Source organism: Biomphalaria glabrata, chromosome 16, assembly GCF_947242115.1.
Source record: "Biomphalaria glabrata chromosome 16, xgBioGlab47.1, whole genome shotgun sequence".
NCBI classification, from domain to species: Eukaryota; Metazoa; Mollusca; class Gastropoda; family Planorbidae; genus Biomphalaria; species Biomphalaria glabrata.
In genome coordinates, this window is record NC_074726.1 from 4,449,695 (window position 1) to 4,469,139 (window position 19,445).

Genomic DNA, 19,445 nt, shown 5'->3' on the forward strand with positions numbered 1-19,445 from the left:
ATACAAAAGACTTAAGGTATATAGACTTAAAAAAAACAACTACCAAACAACAATCTTTAAAACATAAACATGTTTATTTACAAATAACTCCTTTGAAATTTAAGGCTTATGTAGGTATAAACTACATAGCCATATATTATGTTTTACAATATCTACATAAACTTCTCTACAATTACATAACTTACATAGCCATATATTATAATTTATAATATCTACATATACATATCACAATTATCTACACATTTCCAACAAAAGACAACTAATATCTTACACATCTAAACCCTCCAACTCGTTACATCAACATTTAAAAGTCTATTTCACTAAACCACTCACAACATTAGCTAATCATATCACGAAGTGACAGACAAAAACATATAATGACAAGAGTTGTCTCTAGTAGAACATGTCACAGTAGGGTCGCGGTGGCTGAGCGGTAAAGCGCTTGGCTTCCGAACCGGGATTTCCGGGTTCGAATCCTGGTGAATTCGGTAGCCTCTGAGTCCACCCAGCCCTAATGGGTACCTGACACTAGTTCGGGAAAAGTAGGGGAAAGTAAAGGCGGTTGGTTGTTGGGCTGGCCACATGACACCCTCGTTAACCGTGACCTTTAGATCGCAATGCCTGAAAGGAGAACTTTATATTGTAGAATATGTCCTTCCAGTTGCAACCCCTATGGGGCTGCGAGGTGACACCCAAGTGGAGAAAATTATATCTTGGCAACAGCAGACACATCAAATAAATTTTTAAAAAGATGTAATTAAGAAGGAAAAACATATTTTGTGAATGTGGCACAGTGGGATGTGGAAAGAGTGGCTTAAACTTCTTGACTATTTAACTGAGAGGGCTCGCGCTGTTAACAGAAAGATACTTCTTGCAATCTATGTTTCTATGACCGACGTTTTAATGACTGTGTCATGTGTCCAGGTCAACGACTAGAGTATTTTAGGCACCCATTAGACTTGAGTGGTTGCAGGGACGTCCGAAAGATTACAAATTTCATAATCGCAATCTTCGCCTACATTGGCACTGGAGACCCGTTGGCTACCTCGACCTATCCGCCGTGAACAAGGAATTTCAATATGAGATTTCATTCGAGCAGAGTTATGTTTGCTAAGAGCATAATGGCAGCACAGAAACCTTCTCCCAGATACCCCATCTCCCCTCCCTCTCTACGCCTACATGTCCACAGAAGCGACGAAGCTTAGTAAACTGAGCCTGCTAGAGGAACTCGGAAGACCCGATACATACACGCAATAATAAACAGGTATGGAAGTTTCGTGTAACTTATTTAAAATGTTATTCTGACCCACGTGATATGTAACTAGAATATTTACATACATATATACATATTTATTGTTACTCGAATGTAAAAGATAGTATATATTTTTGCCCAATTATTCTAGTATATCTTTTTGCTCAATCATTCTAGAATATCTTTTTGTCCAATTATTTTAGTATATATTTTTGCCCAATTATTCTAGTATATCTTTTTGCTCAATCATTCTAGAATATCTTTTTACCCAATCATTTTAGTATATCTTTGTGCCCAATCATTCTGGTATATCTTTTTGTCCAATCATTCTAGTATATCTTTTTGTCCAATTATTTGAGTATATCTTTTTGCCCAATCATTCTGGTATATCTTTTTGTCCAATCATTCTAGTATATCTTTTTGCCCAATCATTCTAGTATATCTTTTTGCTCAATCATTCTGGTATATCTTTTTGCTCAATCATTCTGGTATATCTTTTTGTCCAATCATTCTAGTATATCTTTTTGTCTAATCATTGTAATATATTTTTGCCCTGTCATTCTAGTATATCTTTTTTCCCAATCATTCTAGTATATCTTTTTTCCCAATCATTCTAGTATATCTTTTTTCCCAATCATTCTAGTATATCTTTTTTCCCAATCATTCTAGTATATCTTTTTGTCCAATCATTCTAGTATATCTTTTTGGCCAATCATTCTAGTATATCTTTTTGTCCAATCATTCTAGTATATCTTTTTGCCCAATCATTCTAGTATATCTTTTTGTCCAATCATTCTAGTATATCTTTTTGCCCAATCATTCTAGTATATCTTTTTGTCCAATCATTCTCGTATATCTTTTTGTCCAATCATTCTAGTATATCTTTTTGTCCAATCATTCTAGTATATCTTTTTTCCCAATCATTCTAGTATATCTTTTTGTCCAATCATTCTAGTATATCTTTTTGTCCAATCATTCTAGTATATAATTTTTTGCTCAATCATTCTAGTATATCTTTTTGCCCAATCATTCTAGTATATCTTTTTGCCCAATCATTCTAGTATATCTTTTTGTCCAATCATTCTAGTATATCTTTTTGTCCAATCATTCTAGTATATCTTTTTGTCCAATCATTCTAGTATATCTTTTTGTCCAATCATTCTAGTATATCTTTTTGCCCAATCATTCTAGTATATCTTTTTGCCCAATCATTCTAGTATATATTTTTGTCCAATCATTCTAGTATATCTTTTTGTCCAATCATTCTAGTATATCTTTTTGTCCAATCATTCTAGTATATCTTTTTGTCCAATCATTCTAGTATATCTTTTTGTCCAATCATTCTAGTATATCTTTTTGTCCAATCATTCTAGTATATCTTTTTGTCCAATCATTCTAGTATATCTTTTTGTCCAATCATTATAGCACAAAATTTTCCTATTAAATTACATCCAGAAGACTGTCACCCATAAAACACAGAGTAATATCCCCATTCTTGACCACCGGATGACTGCGGCCTTGCAGGAGTATTCTGACGTGACCAGTGACCGAGGGCAAGCAGGCGGATAGAGAATATCTCCAAGCAGACGTTGATACAGGCTGGTGACATTACATCCACAGGAGCTGGCCTCTGTCTTAAGACACATCATATAGAAGACGAAGTATCTGCGAAACAATTATAGTATGTTAAACAACTATCAATGAATAAAAAGAAAAGATAAGGGAGATTATAAATATTTGTCAGACCATAGCAAAACATTAACACAGTTATCTTTCCAGCAACTTAAAGGAAAAAAAAAATATCTTGAAATTAAGGAAATTTTTATAATTTCTAATTAATTCATCAATAATGGAGAACAGGAAACAATTGCTATGTTTAATATTTTTAGTTTTACAGGCTAATAAAAATTGTTAATCAATAATTGTGATTACATAAATATATCTCACGAGACTAAAGATAACAATGCATTTCTTATAAAAGAATTGCACTCGATAGATCTCGTTGTTGGACTTTCCGTACATATATATTACTAATTCATGTGCGTATATTAGAGTGAATTATAAATTAAAAACAGTATAAAAGAAACATGTTTGAAACACTAAGTTCGAATTTTAGCGTTAGAAATATAAAGACTATCTGTCTCTGTAGCATATTCCGTCTTGAGAGACGATCCTGTCCCTTTGCAACTTCTCGTGTGACTAAAGAGGCCAATCCTCGATACACATCTACAATCACAGGTTGGACATCTGTAACCACAAGATGCCGCTATTTTCACCGTTATTTTATACTTTGTATTTGTATATCCGCAATCCGGGACCGTTCATTTATGCTCGCTCTCCATGTGGATCTATGCAGTGGTTCTTCCTCTCAACAGTTGGTGTCGACTCTGAAGAGCTTCGTGTCACACTTGTATACATCAGTATATCTCAGGAATAACATTTAGTTGCAGCCCAAATATTACATAAAATATCTTAAGATAGTAAGCTATACTTTTTACTTAGCCATACTCATGAATTTATTTTATTCGTGTTGTTGGTAATGCAAATTTTAGAAAGTTAAATCTGAACGATTTCCAACCTAAGTATTAAGATTTTTCATCCCCTGACGGATAACGGCACAAATCCAAGAGAGTACATTTTTAAGCTTAAAAAAAAATAAACTGTTAGACCATTGATGCAAACTTTTCCTTTAATAAGTCCAAACGATGTCTAAATAGATCAATCTAATGGGGTCTGCATTTGGCGTAGTTATACATTGTACTGTTTATATATTTATGAAGTTTACAATATTTTGTTTTCTTGTTCCAAACAATTTGAAAAACACAAAAGCATATTCTGTATGAGTCATTTTCTTGTCAATGGGATTACTGTCATTAAAAGAAATGATCATAACTCACTTGCAAATGTACTCTGTGATATCTTTCAGCGTCTTCTCATTGCTCTTTGACCGTTTCAGCAACCCTTGTAAATAGTTGGACTTTTTGTTCTCCAGGCATTGGTGAAGACCTTTATGTTTACTTTGAACACATTCTCCATCTTTGTCTGTGAAAGGAAGAGCAGATTGAGAAAATTCAAAGATAAAAGCTCTAGATTAAAATTAGGAATTAAAATTGAGCGTGGGGTAAGAACATGGTATTTAGCATGGCTTTTTTGTAGGATTTCTTTGAAGCAAGAGAGATTACTTCCTTCTCTGTTATTTGGAGTTTTAAATTTTAAAGTAATAATAACTCAACATTAAAGACGAATTGCGAAAAGTGTGAAAAAAATAGAGAACTAGATTAAGCACATAATTAAAGGATGTCTGGCTCTGTCAGAATATGTCTTTTTAGTTCGCCATAACCAAGATGCGATATTTATTCAGCACCTGTCTATGACATATTATTTTATTAAGTAAAATACTCCCCCTTATATAAATACTCTCTAGATTCCCAGAGAGATTCACGTGTACTAACACACAAAACAGTAGACTTCAATAGACCAGATCTACTTTTATCTTATCTTATCTTATATGATACAGACGTTACTTAAAAAAAGAAGGTGATTACGTCCTACGCGTCATGCATTCAGTCATGCATATTAACCAATGACTTGAATTCTGCCAAGTCACTGGTTTTCCTGGCTAGCTAAGGCAACCCATTCCATGCTCTAATAGCACTAGGGAAGAAGGAGTATTTGTAGAAATTTGTACTAGCATATGGGACGAGGAATGTGCCTTTATTTTTGTGTCTTTCTGTGTATTTGATTAAATTTGGTTTTTGTATTTGTATTTGATTACTTTTATATTGAAAAGCATGAAAAATTTGCAATAATCATCGCAGCTACTTTTCCAAAACTTGAAAAGAATTGACTGTGTAAGTATGCTTGGATTCAGTAGCGGCCCTAGGGACAACCGTCCCAGCAGGCGCCTGAGGAGGCCCGTGATCCTAGATTTCCATGTCACCTAAAGCTTCGCAATCCAGATCATTTCTCATTAATTAGGAATTGTTACACAATATTTTGGAAGCCTTCCCGGTATCTATATGATATCAATTACCATGCAAGCTCTTAATATGACATGTTTGGTTTCAATACGGTTCAGTTTCGGTAAAGACAGCATCTTATGACCTGTCAATTCTACAGGCTATTGTTGTTTAACTGTACACCTTGGCATCAATAAAAACAAATAGTTCAGATCAGATTTGAATAGGAAAACGAAAGGAAAATATGAGGGCCCTGAGCCAAAATATAACGCTAAAGGGCTCGACGCTTCTAACGTTGTAGGCCTTATTTTTGCTACTAAACATAGTACCTTACGCAGGTATTTGTACTATTGGCCTTTCACTAATTAAAAACTGTATTGTAATTGTTCTGCATGAAAGACTTACTTACTTAGACTTAGGTCCTCCCGCGCCGTTCAGCAAGCTGTCTCCATAAAGATCTGTCACTAGCAATGTCTGAAGCCTCCTCCCACCTGGTGTCCACCGTTCTGAGGTCCTCCATGAAGGTGTTGTCGCCAAGTAATACGAGGACGTCCCTGTTTGCGCTTTCCTCGTTTTGGCTTCCATGTTATCGCAACACATGGTGTGCGTAATTCATTTTGACGTAGAACATGTCCCGCAAACATCATGCGCCGCTCAGTCACAACCTCACTAAGTGTTCGACTCCCAGTTCGGCATAGGATTTCCTTAAATTTCTCTTTTTATTTCATATAGTTTTGATAACAGTGACAATACTTTTTCTATGTCGACAGACAACTAGAGATCATCTTATACACTTGAGATGGAAGCCTGGGAAGTACTCTATAGTAGAAACGATGCAGTCCACACTGTAGTCTCCTCCTTTCAACGCAGCTTGTGTGACCAATGGAACGGCATGTAAAAATATTTTCAGTAGTGGCGTTGCAGGTTCCGTCAGAGTAGAGCAATGTTTTCTGCAAGCCGAAAAGAGCCACCATATCCTGGTTCTTCCTCAGGACTAACTACGAATCCTTTTCTCATGTTTGTGTATAGCCGCAAGTCAACAGAGTTTTGAATTCGGATTGTTTCCTTCTAAGTGGGTAGCCAAACAAGGCTGCTTGAAGCTATCTGGTTTAAGCGCCCGCTGCTTGCCTTTATCCCTGTCAGTGATAAAAGGTTCCGCCGGAGTCAATATTTGACCCACACGTGAAGGCCAGGGGTTGGACTAGATAGACTGGGAGGGTATTTGAGACGCATGACATTGAAAGCGTTTTTAGATTTAGGACGGCCTATATCTATTACCCCTTCTGACAAAAACAAACTTACGAAATGTACATATTTTAAAAGTTTACAAAATTTTGTTGCCTTGTTCAAATTATAACTTGAAAAAACAAGACGCTAATTCTGTATGACTTGTAATCTCGGCTATGGGCTTATCGTAATTAAAAGAAAGGGTCATAACTCACTAGCAAGAGTTCGGTTTAGATTAGAACATAATATATTGAGTTATGGAACTTACATGTGACGTTTTCACACAGCTGGTCCAGGAAGAGCCTCATCATCTCAGGCTGGGCGATGTACCCGTTAAGTTCTTGGGGGAAACACTGGATGCTGGAAGTCATAGCACATTCAAAGGCTGACTTGAACTGAACCTTATTTCTGGGGGCGTGGGCAAAACATGAATGACTTGGAAGTAAAAGGTAACAATTAAAATGTCAAAATATTTTCTCAAAGTAAAAAAGGTATAAAAAAACAAAAACAAATTCTGTAGATATGAAATCTTCTAGTTTACGTTTTCGTTTTTATGTGTTTTGGGGAAGTCAACACCCAGGTAAAGTTAGTAGGTCTCCAAGACTAAGAAGATACTATACCCAGACTTTGTAAGATCAACATAATCTTCATTCCACCCTGCTTCTGACACCAATCGTAAAATAACTCTTTTCTGTAAACAGCCAAAGTCTGGATATTCATTCTCGTTATCAATCTTCATTTTTTTCTGCCTAGTTGTTTTGATACGACATGTGATATATAGAGTGTATGTGCTATATAAATACCTTTTTTGTATCCAGTACTATCCAGTGTAAGACTGGACTTCCGGTCACTTGAACGTCTCTGTACATTCCAGGTGTTACAGGGTGGGGGTATTGTTGGCTGTAGGTTTTTTGCTTTTGCTTCATCTTTCTTTTATCATAGTATATGTTTAACTATGCAGCATATAGAAAATGCACAAAACAGCAATACAAACTCACTAGGCCAGACCGAAGCTGTAATGCTATAACAGTGTTCCCCTAATGACCCTGGTTGCCTGAGCCAGTAAGGAAAACCAACGACCTGGCAGAATTTAAGTCATTTGTTAACATGCATGACTAGATTGACTTAGGAACACGCGTAGGACATAATCATCGTTTTCTTTTTTTTTGAAGTAACGTCTGTATTTTATAAGATACATAAGAAGCTGAAGATATATAAGAACCAATGTGTTCCGCGAAGCCTGAATAAGTGTTTCATTACTACTGGACTGATTAACGAATCGGCCACCACATGAAATGGACCTCATTCACCAATCGTAAACAAACAACATTTAGTCACGTGGTGCTCTATCTCTTCTATATAATTTACGATCTCATGTTTAATTCATTATGGTTGTCACGTGACAGTTTTTATTTTCGTCATTTTTATCAATAAGATCACGTGACTAAATGTCGTTTGTTTACGATTGGTGAATGAGGTCTCTAGAAAACAAGTAAAGCATATGGCTTATTACACAGAATGTGCGAAGGGTTCTGTTAAGGAAAAAACACTGCTATAGTGCATAGGTACCTCCGGTAATTGTCTATCTAAACACTGCTATAGTGCATAGGTACCTCCGGTAATTGTCTATCTAAACACTGCTATAGTGCATAGGTACCACCGGTAATTGTCTGTCTATCTTAAGTTGAGCGCTTGGTTAAAAAAAAAAGAATAGCTTTTTTTGAGCACCGAACCAGAAATGTAATTTACAAGCTTTAAAGCCTGGCAGCAATTCGGGGGTAACCAGACGAACCAGACCTCCCCCTTTAGGACTCTACCTTCCCTCCTGCCCATTTATAAGTTTAGTTACACAGTGTATTGACCATGTTGTTTTAGTATTTTATTTTCTGGACGACTAGTTCAAACTTGCTTGATAAACTTTGCTGGAAGCAACAGATTATTTAGGCTTCCATTAGCCCGTACTTCTATTAGCCATATTCGGCTTCTGTGCCAATCACGCTATAAGCCAAAGACAAAGTCTAGAGGCTGGACTTGATGGGGAGAGGCTGTTATGTATAAACAGTAGGGACTTAACCTTCACATTCATCCACTTAGGAGGCAGCATTGCAAAGTCAGTTGTAAGTAAATTGGTTGATGAACAGTTAATAAGACTTTGACTGATTGTTTCTTTAGTCTTATGTTTTATGACGTGATTGATATGATGTGAAGGTGTGTAGTGTAACTGAGTTGATTTTCTGCGTGCGTCCAGCGTGTCAGAAGGTCATGCCCAGTGTGTGTGTTTCATGTCCAGTGTGTGTGTGTGTGCATCAGTGTTATGCGAGACGTGCTGGTTTTATTCACTGTTTACTGTAGTCTAATTTTGTCGAAAAAAGCCATGTTATTGGTATACTAGTATTTGTTGTTTCATTACAGGCTGTGCGTAACATAGTAACACTAATTGATCTGTGGCACTTGTATGAATTTGTCTTGGCATAGGGATTAAGAAAGTGCCTTTCTTCTTGGAAATGTATAACTTATTGCGTAATTCTTTGTATGTCTTTTTAATGGCGTTAGTGCCTGCAGCTGCTGGGTCTCTCTAAGAGATCTTAAGCTAAACGTTCTTATATCTCAGACAACTTACTCAAAGAAAATGCTATAAAGCAAGTTGCCCAGAGAGATAGAGAAAGAAAGAAAGAAAGAGAAAGAATATAACCCAGAATGCAGATGGTAGTGAATGTGAGAACATGGAGAGAAAGAGAGAGAGAGAGAGAGAGAGAGACTTGAAAGAGTGAGATTAAAGAATGAGAGGGAGATAGAGAGAGGAGACCACGAGAGAAGATTGGAAAGAGAATAGCGATAGCAGAGAACGCCTGAGATCAAGAGAGTCGAGTGAATGAGAGAAGATAGAGTAAGAGTAGAGATGAGAGTGTGTGACAGTGGAGACAGAGGCGAAGGAATGAGAATGGATACAGAGAGGCGAAAGAGAGAGAAACTAAACAAGTACCTGGGATTAATTTAAGTGTGGGATTCAATCCGACTTATTGACCGGCCCTCGGTGATGTCCGATATTTGCCCAGCCATACTTAAGCCCACTACTTTGACCACTGAAGACGTATCCCATTCCATCAGAGTTGAAAAGGGTTTATACGGACTGAAGGCAGAGTCGATGAGAAGCTTTGTATTTTTCTAACCTCTACTTCCCTACAGGAGTATGACATTCGGTGTCTTGTCGATAATATAGTCTAATGGAAATATAGCAGGAAAAATCTGGGATCGTTCGCAGCTGTTTAGTCATGTCCCTCTTCCGATGTGTGCAATATCAAATAAAACAAAAATTGTTAAACTTATTTATTTTTGTACAAAAAAAGAAATAGTTTTGAAGAGATGTATTACTTTAGCAGCATTAAAAGATACATGACCGAAATCTTCAATTTCAAAGACTATTACTTAATGATCAAAATATAATTAGCATCAAAACAGATCGACAGTGCCATAAAATCATAGAAATAATAGATTAGATTTTCAAGTGGTAAGCTTCTAAAAGTACTAGGGCATTTGAAGCAAGATTATATAGTAAATTTGTGGCGTGTTCTATAAACTAATAAGAAAGTAAAGTAAAGTACAACCTTTTTCTACATTACTAATCAATAGGCCGCACCAGATGGAGAGAGACAGTGACCAAGAAAGCTATGGACATGAAAGTACATGGGTCTCAACTCAGGAAGAAAAACGTACAATCCGAAAAACAGCCAGCTCCTCTACCACCGAAACAAGGGCCACCTTAACCTGCGCTATCTGTGGATGGGAGTGTCCCTCCAAAATAGGGCTCCACAGCCACATGAGGAAGTGTGCTCAGAGATGAGCCATAGTCGTTCTACGACTGAAGGAGGCCAACGGAGTCAATGGGGCAGACGATTTAGTTCGTAAGCTAGTGAATCTAGTCGTGTATGTTAATTAGAGACTCTCCTAAGTTATATATCTTCCTGGCTGATTTAGGATACATACGATGCATTTCGTGCTCTGATAGCACTATAGAAGAAGGAACACTTGTACAATATAATATGAAATATATTAAATGAAAAAACAAATGTGCCTTTCTAAGATAATTCAAATGTCTATCAAAAGATACTTGCTTAAAATTGGAGATGTGATTGGAGATTGGAGATATTATACATTATATAAAAGAAAAACATTGATTTTTTTTTTCATTTGTATAGCATCTTGTATTCTACAAAGTTTTAAGCTCTACGCTAGTTGTTTCCCTTTCTATCTTTTTTTTTTTCCATTTGAAACCTAAAAACAGCAGCCTGTAAATGTGTGTGTGTTTGTGCAGTTCGCGCGTGAAAGCACGAAATAATCTAATAATCCAAAAATTAAAGAATTTGTTTAGTTTCATCTTAACTTTATAAATATTTTCGTTAAGGTAAGAAAGGGCAGAACTACATCGTCATGGTTAGCCTGGACACGAGAGAATTAGGTTAAAGTTATATAAGTCTTTATTAAATTAAAAACAAGAAAAACAGTTTTAAAAAATTAATAAAAAAAAAAGCTTATATGAAGTGTAATTGTATCAATTAGTTTGGATCACTCATGTAATTAAGCTTGTAATAGATCTAGACCAACAACATAAATATTTATACCAATTGAATAGGATATATGTGTGAATTTTAACGTAATCGCTTTTATATTGCGTTTATAAAAAAAAAAGGGCGGTACGACATGATATCAAACTCATGGCTCAAGCCTCCTCAAGCTGACATACTAGCCACTCTGCTAATGAGGTGTGTATGAAAATAGAAGATTGTATGGTTATCTTTTTTTGTTTTAAGCGTATTGTAAAGCGTGACCTAACTAGAAAGCGGACTTATTCAGCTGTCTCAGTTAAGTACGATTTCTTCCCCCTGTTTGATATACCAAACTAAATAATTAATTACCAATAGTTAATGAACTAATTGTTTATTTTTTTATGATTTTTTTTTCGTCAATTAAAAGAAATAATTGTGCAAAATTTCAGCTTCATCCGAGATTGGGTATCGGAGAAATAACGTGTACAAACTTTCTACCAGACAGAGTGAGTTGCTATAAGCTTTGTAATAAGTGAGGAGAGACATTAGGTGGAGATATAATATATAACATATAACACAATTTGCCCATTTCACCAATAAAACTGTAAACATATACACTTATGATTTACCTATTCTTTCACAGTTTATTAATTCTAATTTAAAACTATATGAAGATTTAGATATAGGTCTAAGACAAATTTAAGTAGGCACACTGTTGATACACAAACATATTTTAAACTGCATAAATGGAATAGATAGAATTATACACAGGATCTAGCGAGTTTACCCTAGCTAGTTTATTCTAGCTAGTTTATTCTAGCGTATATTCTGCAAACGCTAATTCCAGTGTTTAAATACATTGTCATCTAAAAAGTGTATAATTAATTTCTATTCAAATGATAAATTTGAGTCCAATCCTTATTATTTGCATTACAGATTAATTAAAACTAGTTCATGGATGAATAAAAATAACTTTGAAAATTTATTTGTGATCCTGGGGTCCACGTGTCTTATGATGTAAAGCTCATCTACCTTTTTGCCTAAAATTAACGAAGGGCTTCATTCGGACAGCACAACGACCATGACTTTTTATTATCTTTACATTTTAAATCATTTTTCATCAAGATTCGAACTTGTGAATCATACGTTCGGATGAATAACATTATTTTACTTGCGCGTTAAAAGTTTTAAAAGATTGTAATTTTGTTGTGTTTTTACACTGGTCACATTATGTCTGTCTTTCTATATAGATTTTGTGCATGTTATTTATGTCAATTTCTATTCTCGGATCAAATGGAAACTTTACACAATTATTTATTTTCGATGAAAACTTATGAGTCAATAGAAAATAAAATTAACCAGTTAGTTTCATAATTAGTGTTGATTAATCAATGTTGTTTTATATAGAAAAATGGAGACAAATCTGGCAGTTTTGAGAGATAATGCAGTAATTGTGGCGATTATTTTCCTTACATAAGCTTTGTTTAAAAGAAATATATATATATTCTTTTTTTAAAAAACCTTTTACGTTTTTGATAGGCATACATTTGTCGAAAAGACTCAAATCATCTATTCAATTCTGTCAGCGTATTATTCTGCATAGACCGTGGACAACAAACCAATTTGAAAGAAAGATATCAGTCAGAATACATCCAGCCACATAATTCAATCTGCTCTAGGCGCATTCTATCTTAGTGCAAGCAGGCCACAAAGGACACCCGCGGGCCATGGGCTACGCAAGGACGTGAGCTGAATGCGAAGTTTTAAAGAAAATGCTCGGTGTCAAAACATATTTTTGCCATGCACCCCCCCATCCCCTTTTGCTATTCCCTTAGCCTTGATAAATGAGGGCAATAAATAGAAATGTATACCAACTTTCAGGAATTAGCGCATTGATACTTGGGCTGAGAAAGCACTTTAGATTGGTGCGCCCAAAATAAGTTACTACTATGGCGACTAATTAAGGTAGAAACATTACGCGCTACATATTTTAGAAAGTCAAGACATTTCTTAAAACAATAAAATGTAGTCTATGTTTGGTATGGGTAAGTATGGAGGGAATGAATGTTATATTTATTTGTTGTAACTTTGGTATAAGTTACATCCCTTCGTTAATGTACTCCTATGTCATGATTGTGAACAGTTCTGCACGTGGTGTGAACTGAATGTTTTAGCCTTTATTATATACGAGCCGATTCGCGGCGTAGCATACGCCACTGTGACTGAATTGGAGGCGCGGCGGCTAAGCGCTTGGCTTCCGAACCGAGGTCCTGGGTTCGAATCCGGTGAAGACAAGGATTTTTTAATTCCGGGCGCCTCCGAGTCCACCCAGCTCTAATAGGTACTTGACATTAGTTGGGGAAAGTAAAGGCAGTTGGTCGTTGTGCTGGCCACATGACACCCTCGTTAACCGTGGGCCACAGAAAACAGATGACCTTTACATCATCTGCCCTATAGATCGCAAGGTCTGAAATGGAAATTACTTTAATGTGACTGAATTAATTATTTGATCTAACTCCTGGCATTGTTGGCTTTTATGTGCACCAGTAGTTCTGGTCTTTATTTACATTTTTTTAAAGTAGGGCACAACCGTAGTTTTTGTGATACTCCAAAAAATAAGAAAAAACAAACTGGGTTAATAAGGATAAATGTTTTGCTTAAGGCTATCATGTCACATAAATAGCCACAGCCAATCCAATTTTCAGACACAGCTTAGGAGATTTAATAATAAAAAAAACATGTTTCGATCGATTATTGAGAAAAAAAAAAGTTTGGCTACAAATCCGAAGGTCTAAGGTTGAATCAGTGTGGAGATACACATCAGACTGTGGATACAAAGATCTCCAGACTCTGAGCCATTGCACTATGGAAATATTTGACCTTAGAATACTTTAAGGAACTTGGTTCTAGCCTCGAATTCTGGTGAAGACGGAATCTTTGAATGCAGGGTTTTATAAAACAACCCAGAAAATACCCAGTTCTAGTGTGTGCCATAAATGTATAGACGTAAGGACCGATTGTAAAGGGTTTGATGCCGCCAAGCATTTATTTACCTTCATAACAACCAAATGATAATTGGTGCACACGTTTACACACACACACACACAAACACAAACACGTACAGAAGCTAGATGGCAATGTTAGTTATATAAGATAGCCAAGAGTTGATTGACTACAAGTATTTGTTATTAGGGTAGAAATTACTTACTGACAGAACTCCTCTGGGGACCTCATGAGAATAGTGTCCATGAAATTGCCCCCTCCGCCACCAGCGGCATCAGAACCTTCCTGCGGTAGACTTGGAGCCTCAATGCCGCTGTTGAGGAAACAGTTTTTGAGTGTGGTCATTCTGGCGTGTCCCTGGCAATCTATCTCTCCGTGCACGATCTGAAATGTCCCTGCGAAGTAGAGATATATCACATATCAGCAATCTATTCACACATCACATATAAGATAAGACCATTTATATTGGTCCAATCAAATGGAAATTCCCTTAGACTACAAATGACCACCTCACATTAACCACTGTAATTATAACATTATAGGTACAAATACGAACAACATTTACACAAGAAACACACTCACAACCAGTGCTTTAAGAATGAGACTTTTATGTACTTCTCGATGACGACAGGTAAGTTGTAACACTGTGGTATTCAATGAACTTGACCAAGTGAACTGCTATTTATTCATTCATCCCCTAACAGTGACTAGCACTTTACTATGCGGAAGTGAAACATGGTCAACCTTCTCATGTCAGGAAAAAAGCTTAAATATGTTCCACCTCCGATTCCTAACGATGATCTTTAAAATAAGGTGGCAGGATAAATAACCAATGAGGATGTGCTAGTGAAAGCAGGGTGCCAGGATATCCACTGTGTCATCAGCAACAAACGCCTTGGCTGATTTGGTCACGTTAATAATGCCAAAAGATCGACCCTCACAAGACATTCTGTATGGCGATCTAATAGAAGGCAGGAGAGCCCGCTGGTCGTCCACTGTTACGGTATACTGATGTATGCAAACGCGACATGAAGCTCTTCAAAATCGACACATTTTCTTCTTCTCCTGCGTTGTAAATTTTTATGTTGGAGTGTTCAGATGGCTAGACCAATACATGAGATAGACTGCGCTGTGGTTTCCAAATCAGGGAGCTCTCCATATAGTTTTCTTAATATTGGGGTGATTTGGCTTTGGGGCAAGCGTCTCGTACTGGCCTCTTGGTAAAGAGAGCAGTTTTGGAGGACGTGGTCAGCATTCTCTGGTGACGCTCCACACGGGCAGATTTCACTGGTTCCAATTTTAAGCTTCCGGTACATATGTTGTCTCATTTGACACTAACAGCTGGGAAAAAGTGGCACATGATAGATCCACATGGAGAGTGAGCATAAAGGAAGGGTCTCGGTTTTCAGATGCCATACACAACAATAGTAGAAAAGAAGGGTGAAAAAGCAATGGCGCCAGGTGATTTCAGAAGTCCCACCTGTGACCGCAGCTGTGCATAAAGGATAGGCTTCTTTAGTCAAACAAGAAGTTGCAAAAGGAAAAGATCATCTCTCAAAACGTAAAATGCCACAATGGTTTGTGCAAAATTAGGCAGACAGTGATACAAAAGAGAAAAAAAACATATATTTACTGCCTTTATTATATTAAAAGAATAAAAAGAAATCTTATCATATTTTATATAATAATAATAGTAATAATAGTAATAATGATTACGTCCTACGCGTCATACATTCAGTCATGCATATTAACCAATGGCCTAAATTCTGCCAAGTCACTAGTTTTCCTGGCTGGCTCAGGCAACCCATTCCATGTTCTAATAGCACTAGGGAAGAAAGAGCATTTGTACAAATTTGTCCTGGCATATGGAATGAAGAATACGCCTTTATCTTTGTGTCTTTCTGAGTATTTTATTAAATTTTGATTTTGTATTTGAAGATTATGGTTCAGTGTTTTATGTATGATTGCTACTTTACTTTTAAGTCTTCTATCCTGAAGGCTTTCTAAATTTAGTAATTTTACTAAAGGTGTTACTCTAGTCAAATGTGAATATTCTTTTGTTATGAATATCGCTGCTCTATTTTGTGTCTGTTCCTGTTTCTTAATGTTTTCTTAAGTTAAGAGGTCTCAAACGGAATAAGCATATTCTATTATTGGCCTAACCAAGGTTAAATAACATTTTAGTTTTATGTTCTTATTTGATTTATAGAAATCTCTTTTAATAAACCTTCTACTTTGTTTGATATTTTGATAGTTTCATCAACAAAGGGAATACCTTGACAATACCATGACAGTTTTTCATTTATTATAATACCTAGGTATTTTGCGTCTTTAGTCTGTATGGATAGGTAGCCATGAATAATATGATTGGAATTAATTTGTTTTAAATTTTTTGTTACTCTAAATAACTTAATCCTCCTGGGCGCATGCTCCAGTTTGATTCCCAGTTCTGTAATTTATCTAATTCTCTTTGTAAAATTTCTGTACCTCGCAACATAACAGTTTATATTAGTCTGTGAATATTTTATTATTATTATTATTGCATGAAAAAATGCAGATAAAAGCCAACCTGTAAATAGTAACACTTTAATAAGTCTATAGCTTTGTTGTATAATAATCTTTGATTCTTGCGGTCACTCCAACATTGCAACTATTTGATAATATTAATGCCATATAACATTCCAGTATACATCTAGTGCCACAAGAATACAAAGAGAAACTACTAGTAGTTTTTTAAAAATCTTTTCATTGTCCGTCTGTCCCAAGTAAATAACAAAGGCTAAATATGTGTTTAAAAATCCGTAATCAGCATGTCTAATAGTGTTCAAGAAATGGAAAGAGCGGCTACTTTGGGCTTTCTGAAAACGAACCTTTCTTATTTTTTTAACACGTACAGAACATTGTCTATATCACATTTTTCAAGTCATTTCATTGTAGTGCATTAAAAATAGTAAATGTGAAGTAAAGGGAGGGGGGGGTGTAGGAAACTAGAGTTTATGGGCAGTAGCTTAGCAATGTCCAAACGCCACGTTCAGTTTTCACATTTGTGTCCAGACTCAGAAAATCCTGCAAGAGACTGACTTACTTGACTTAATCCTGTGCACTCCCAGAGGAGCATAGGGCCGCAACCACACCTCTCCACCGAACTCGGTTCTGAGCAGCTTTCTTCATCTGCTTCCATGCCATTCCAGTACCCTCAGCTTCACTGATGACTGACCTCTTCCAGGTTTGCTTGGGTCTGCCCACCTTCCTTGTGGGTTCCAGTCAAGTGCCTGCCTTGCAACATTGGTAGCTGGTTTTCGCAGGGTGTGTCCTATCCAGCTCCATTTTCGTTTTGTGATGTCTTGGGCTATGGGCTTTTGTCTAGTTCTCTCCCACAAATCGATAATAGTTATCTTTTCTTCTGGCCACCTAATTCCTAATATCCGGCGTAGGCATCTGTTAACAAAAGTCTGGAGCTTTTCCATATTTGTTTTAGTGACTCTCTGCAAGAGACACACTGGCCATATGTAGACAGGGGCCAAACTGAAACTCTGACATATGTATGTGAGTGATGGCAGGCTAACATGAAGATTTGGTTGTTGTCATTGTTAAATTGTTGCTCGTCTAAGAATAAAGTATAACAAAGTTTCTCCTTTCAGGCGATCTACGGGGCATATAATGTTAAAGTCATCTGTTTCTTTGGCTAAGGGCTTAACGGGCAGGGTGTCATGTGACCAGTCAACAACGACCAACATCCTTTACTTTCCCCAACGAAAGTCATGTACCCATTAGGGTTGGGCGGACTCAGGGGGCGCCCTTAAAATCCGAAATTTAAAATCCCAGTTTTTATGAGTTTCGAACCCAGGACCCGTTACAGAATCCAAGCGCTTAACCACTCAGCCACCTCGCCTTCTAGAAATGCCAACGACGTCATTGAAAAAATGCATAATTCAGGTGAAGGCCCGAGATGAGAATGTGGTTTAATTTCAACACGAGGCTGTATTCCTTCTCGTCCTGGTCTACTGCCAAAAACTCGCTCGGGTTAGAAGAGAAATACATTAGTAGCCAGCGCTTAGGTTGTGTCAACTTCAGTTTCGCATCAAACGTAATATAACATGTTCTTTGATCATCATCTGGACATCTGCTCAACACCCCCCCCCCCACCGCCAATATGAGTTCTTTGAATTGAACGATCGACAAGTGTTTGATTACAGCAAGTTATATTGATCTTATATGAAATGAGCCTGTAGAAGATAGATGATGGACATACTACTAATAATATAATATTGAGAAAAATGTTTATTTCGTCGTCGCCAATATTAATGATATTTCTTGTTCTTGAAAGAAAGTCATTTTTTTCCCTTTTGGGGGGGGGGGGGTATATACAATCTTCTGGCCAGAGTCAGACAGTGTCAGTTGAGATAAGCTTTGTAAAAATAATAACCCAATGGGCCAACTTCACTCCGCTGCAAGGCTCATTTGTTCCTTAACCTTTAACTGTCAGTAATGCTAAGCTGTTTGATAGACGTGGAAAAGATCAAGATATCTGTGTCTTGTAGTCACGTTTTGTCTGTGTCTTGTAGTCACGTTTTGTCTGTGTCTTGTAGTCACGTTTTGTCTGTGTCTTGTAGTCACGTTTTGTCTGTGTCTTGTAGTCACGTTTTGTCTGTGTCTTGTAGTCACGTTTTGACTGTGTCTTGTAGTCACGTTTTGACTGTGTCTTGTAGTCAAGCTATGTCTGTCTTGTAGTCACGTTTTGACTGTGTCTTGTAGTCACGCTATGTCTGTCTTGTAGTCACGTTTTGACTGTGTCTTGTAGTCACGCTATGTCTGTCTTGTAGTCACGTTTTGACTGTGTCTTGTTGTCACGCTATGTCTGTCCTGTAGTCACGTTTTGTCTGTCTTGTAGTCACGTTTTGTCTGAGTCTTGTAGTTACGTTATGCCTGTCTTGTAGTCACTTAGTGTCTGTGTCTTGTAGTCACGTTATGTCTGTCTTGTAGTCACGTTTTTTCTGTCTTGTAGTCACGCTATGTCTGTGTCTTGTTGTCACCTAATGTCTTTGTCTTGTAGTTACTTATTGTCTGTGTCTTATGGTCACTTAGTGTCTGTGTCTTGCAGTCACGTTATGTCTGTGTCTTGTAGTCACCTAATGTCTGTGTTTTGTTTTTACTTAAAGAACTATTGTGTGTGTTGTGTATGTTTTTTGTTTAAAAATGACTCCAACTAATGTATGCAATCAATGAAGAATACTCAAGTCTTAGTCTATATTACGAACTTTTTTTTATCAGCTTTCAGCTTCTTGATACAACACTATCTTTCATTGGCTGCCTCAGCTTTAGTACTTCTTGATACAGCACTATCTTTCATTGGCTGCCTCAGCTTTAGTACTTCTTGATACAACACTATCTTTCATTGGCTGCCTCAGCTTTAGTACTTCTTGATACAACACTATCTTTCATTGGCTGCCTCAGCTTTAG

At 36.7% G+C, this 19,445-nt stretch overlaps 1 protein-coding gene across 1 annotated transcript in view; it reads right to left on the reverse strand.

Moving 5' to 3' along the window:
• Nucleotides 1-1,591: 1,591 nt before the first annotated feature.
• The window catches only part of LOC106079601 (uncharacterized), a 46,167-nt gene continuing 28,313 nt past the window's right edge, over nucleotides 1,592-19,445 (reverse strand). Inside the window, exons 3-6 of the mRNA XM_056013377.1 lie at nucleotides 14,191-14,380; nucleotides 6,707-6,846; nucleotides 4,150-4,294; nucleotides 1,592-2,917 (exon numbers count right to left, since the gene is read on the reverse strand). Of these exons, the coding sequence (XP_055869352.1) occupies nucleotides 2,698-2,917; nucleotides 4,150-4,294; nucleotides 6,707-6,846; nucleotides 14,191-14,380 (695 nt within the window). The 3' untranslated portion in view covers nucleotides 1,592-2,697. The remainder of the gene's footprint in view (nucleotides 2,918-4,149; nucleotides 4,295-6,706; nucleotides 6,847-14,190; nucleotides 14,381-19,445) is intronic.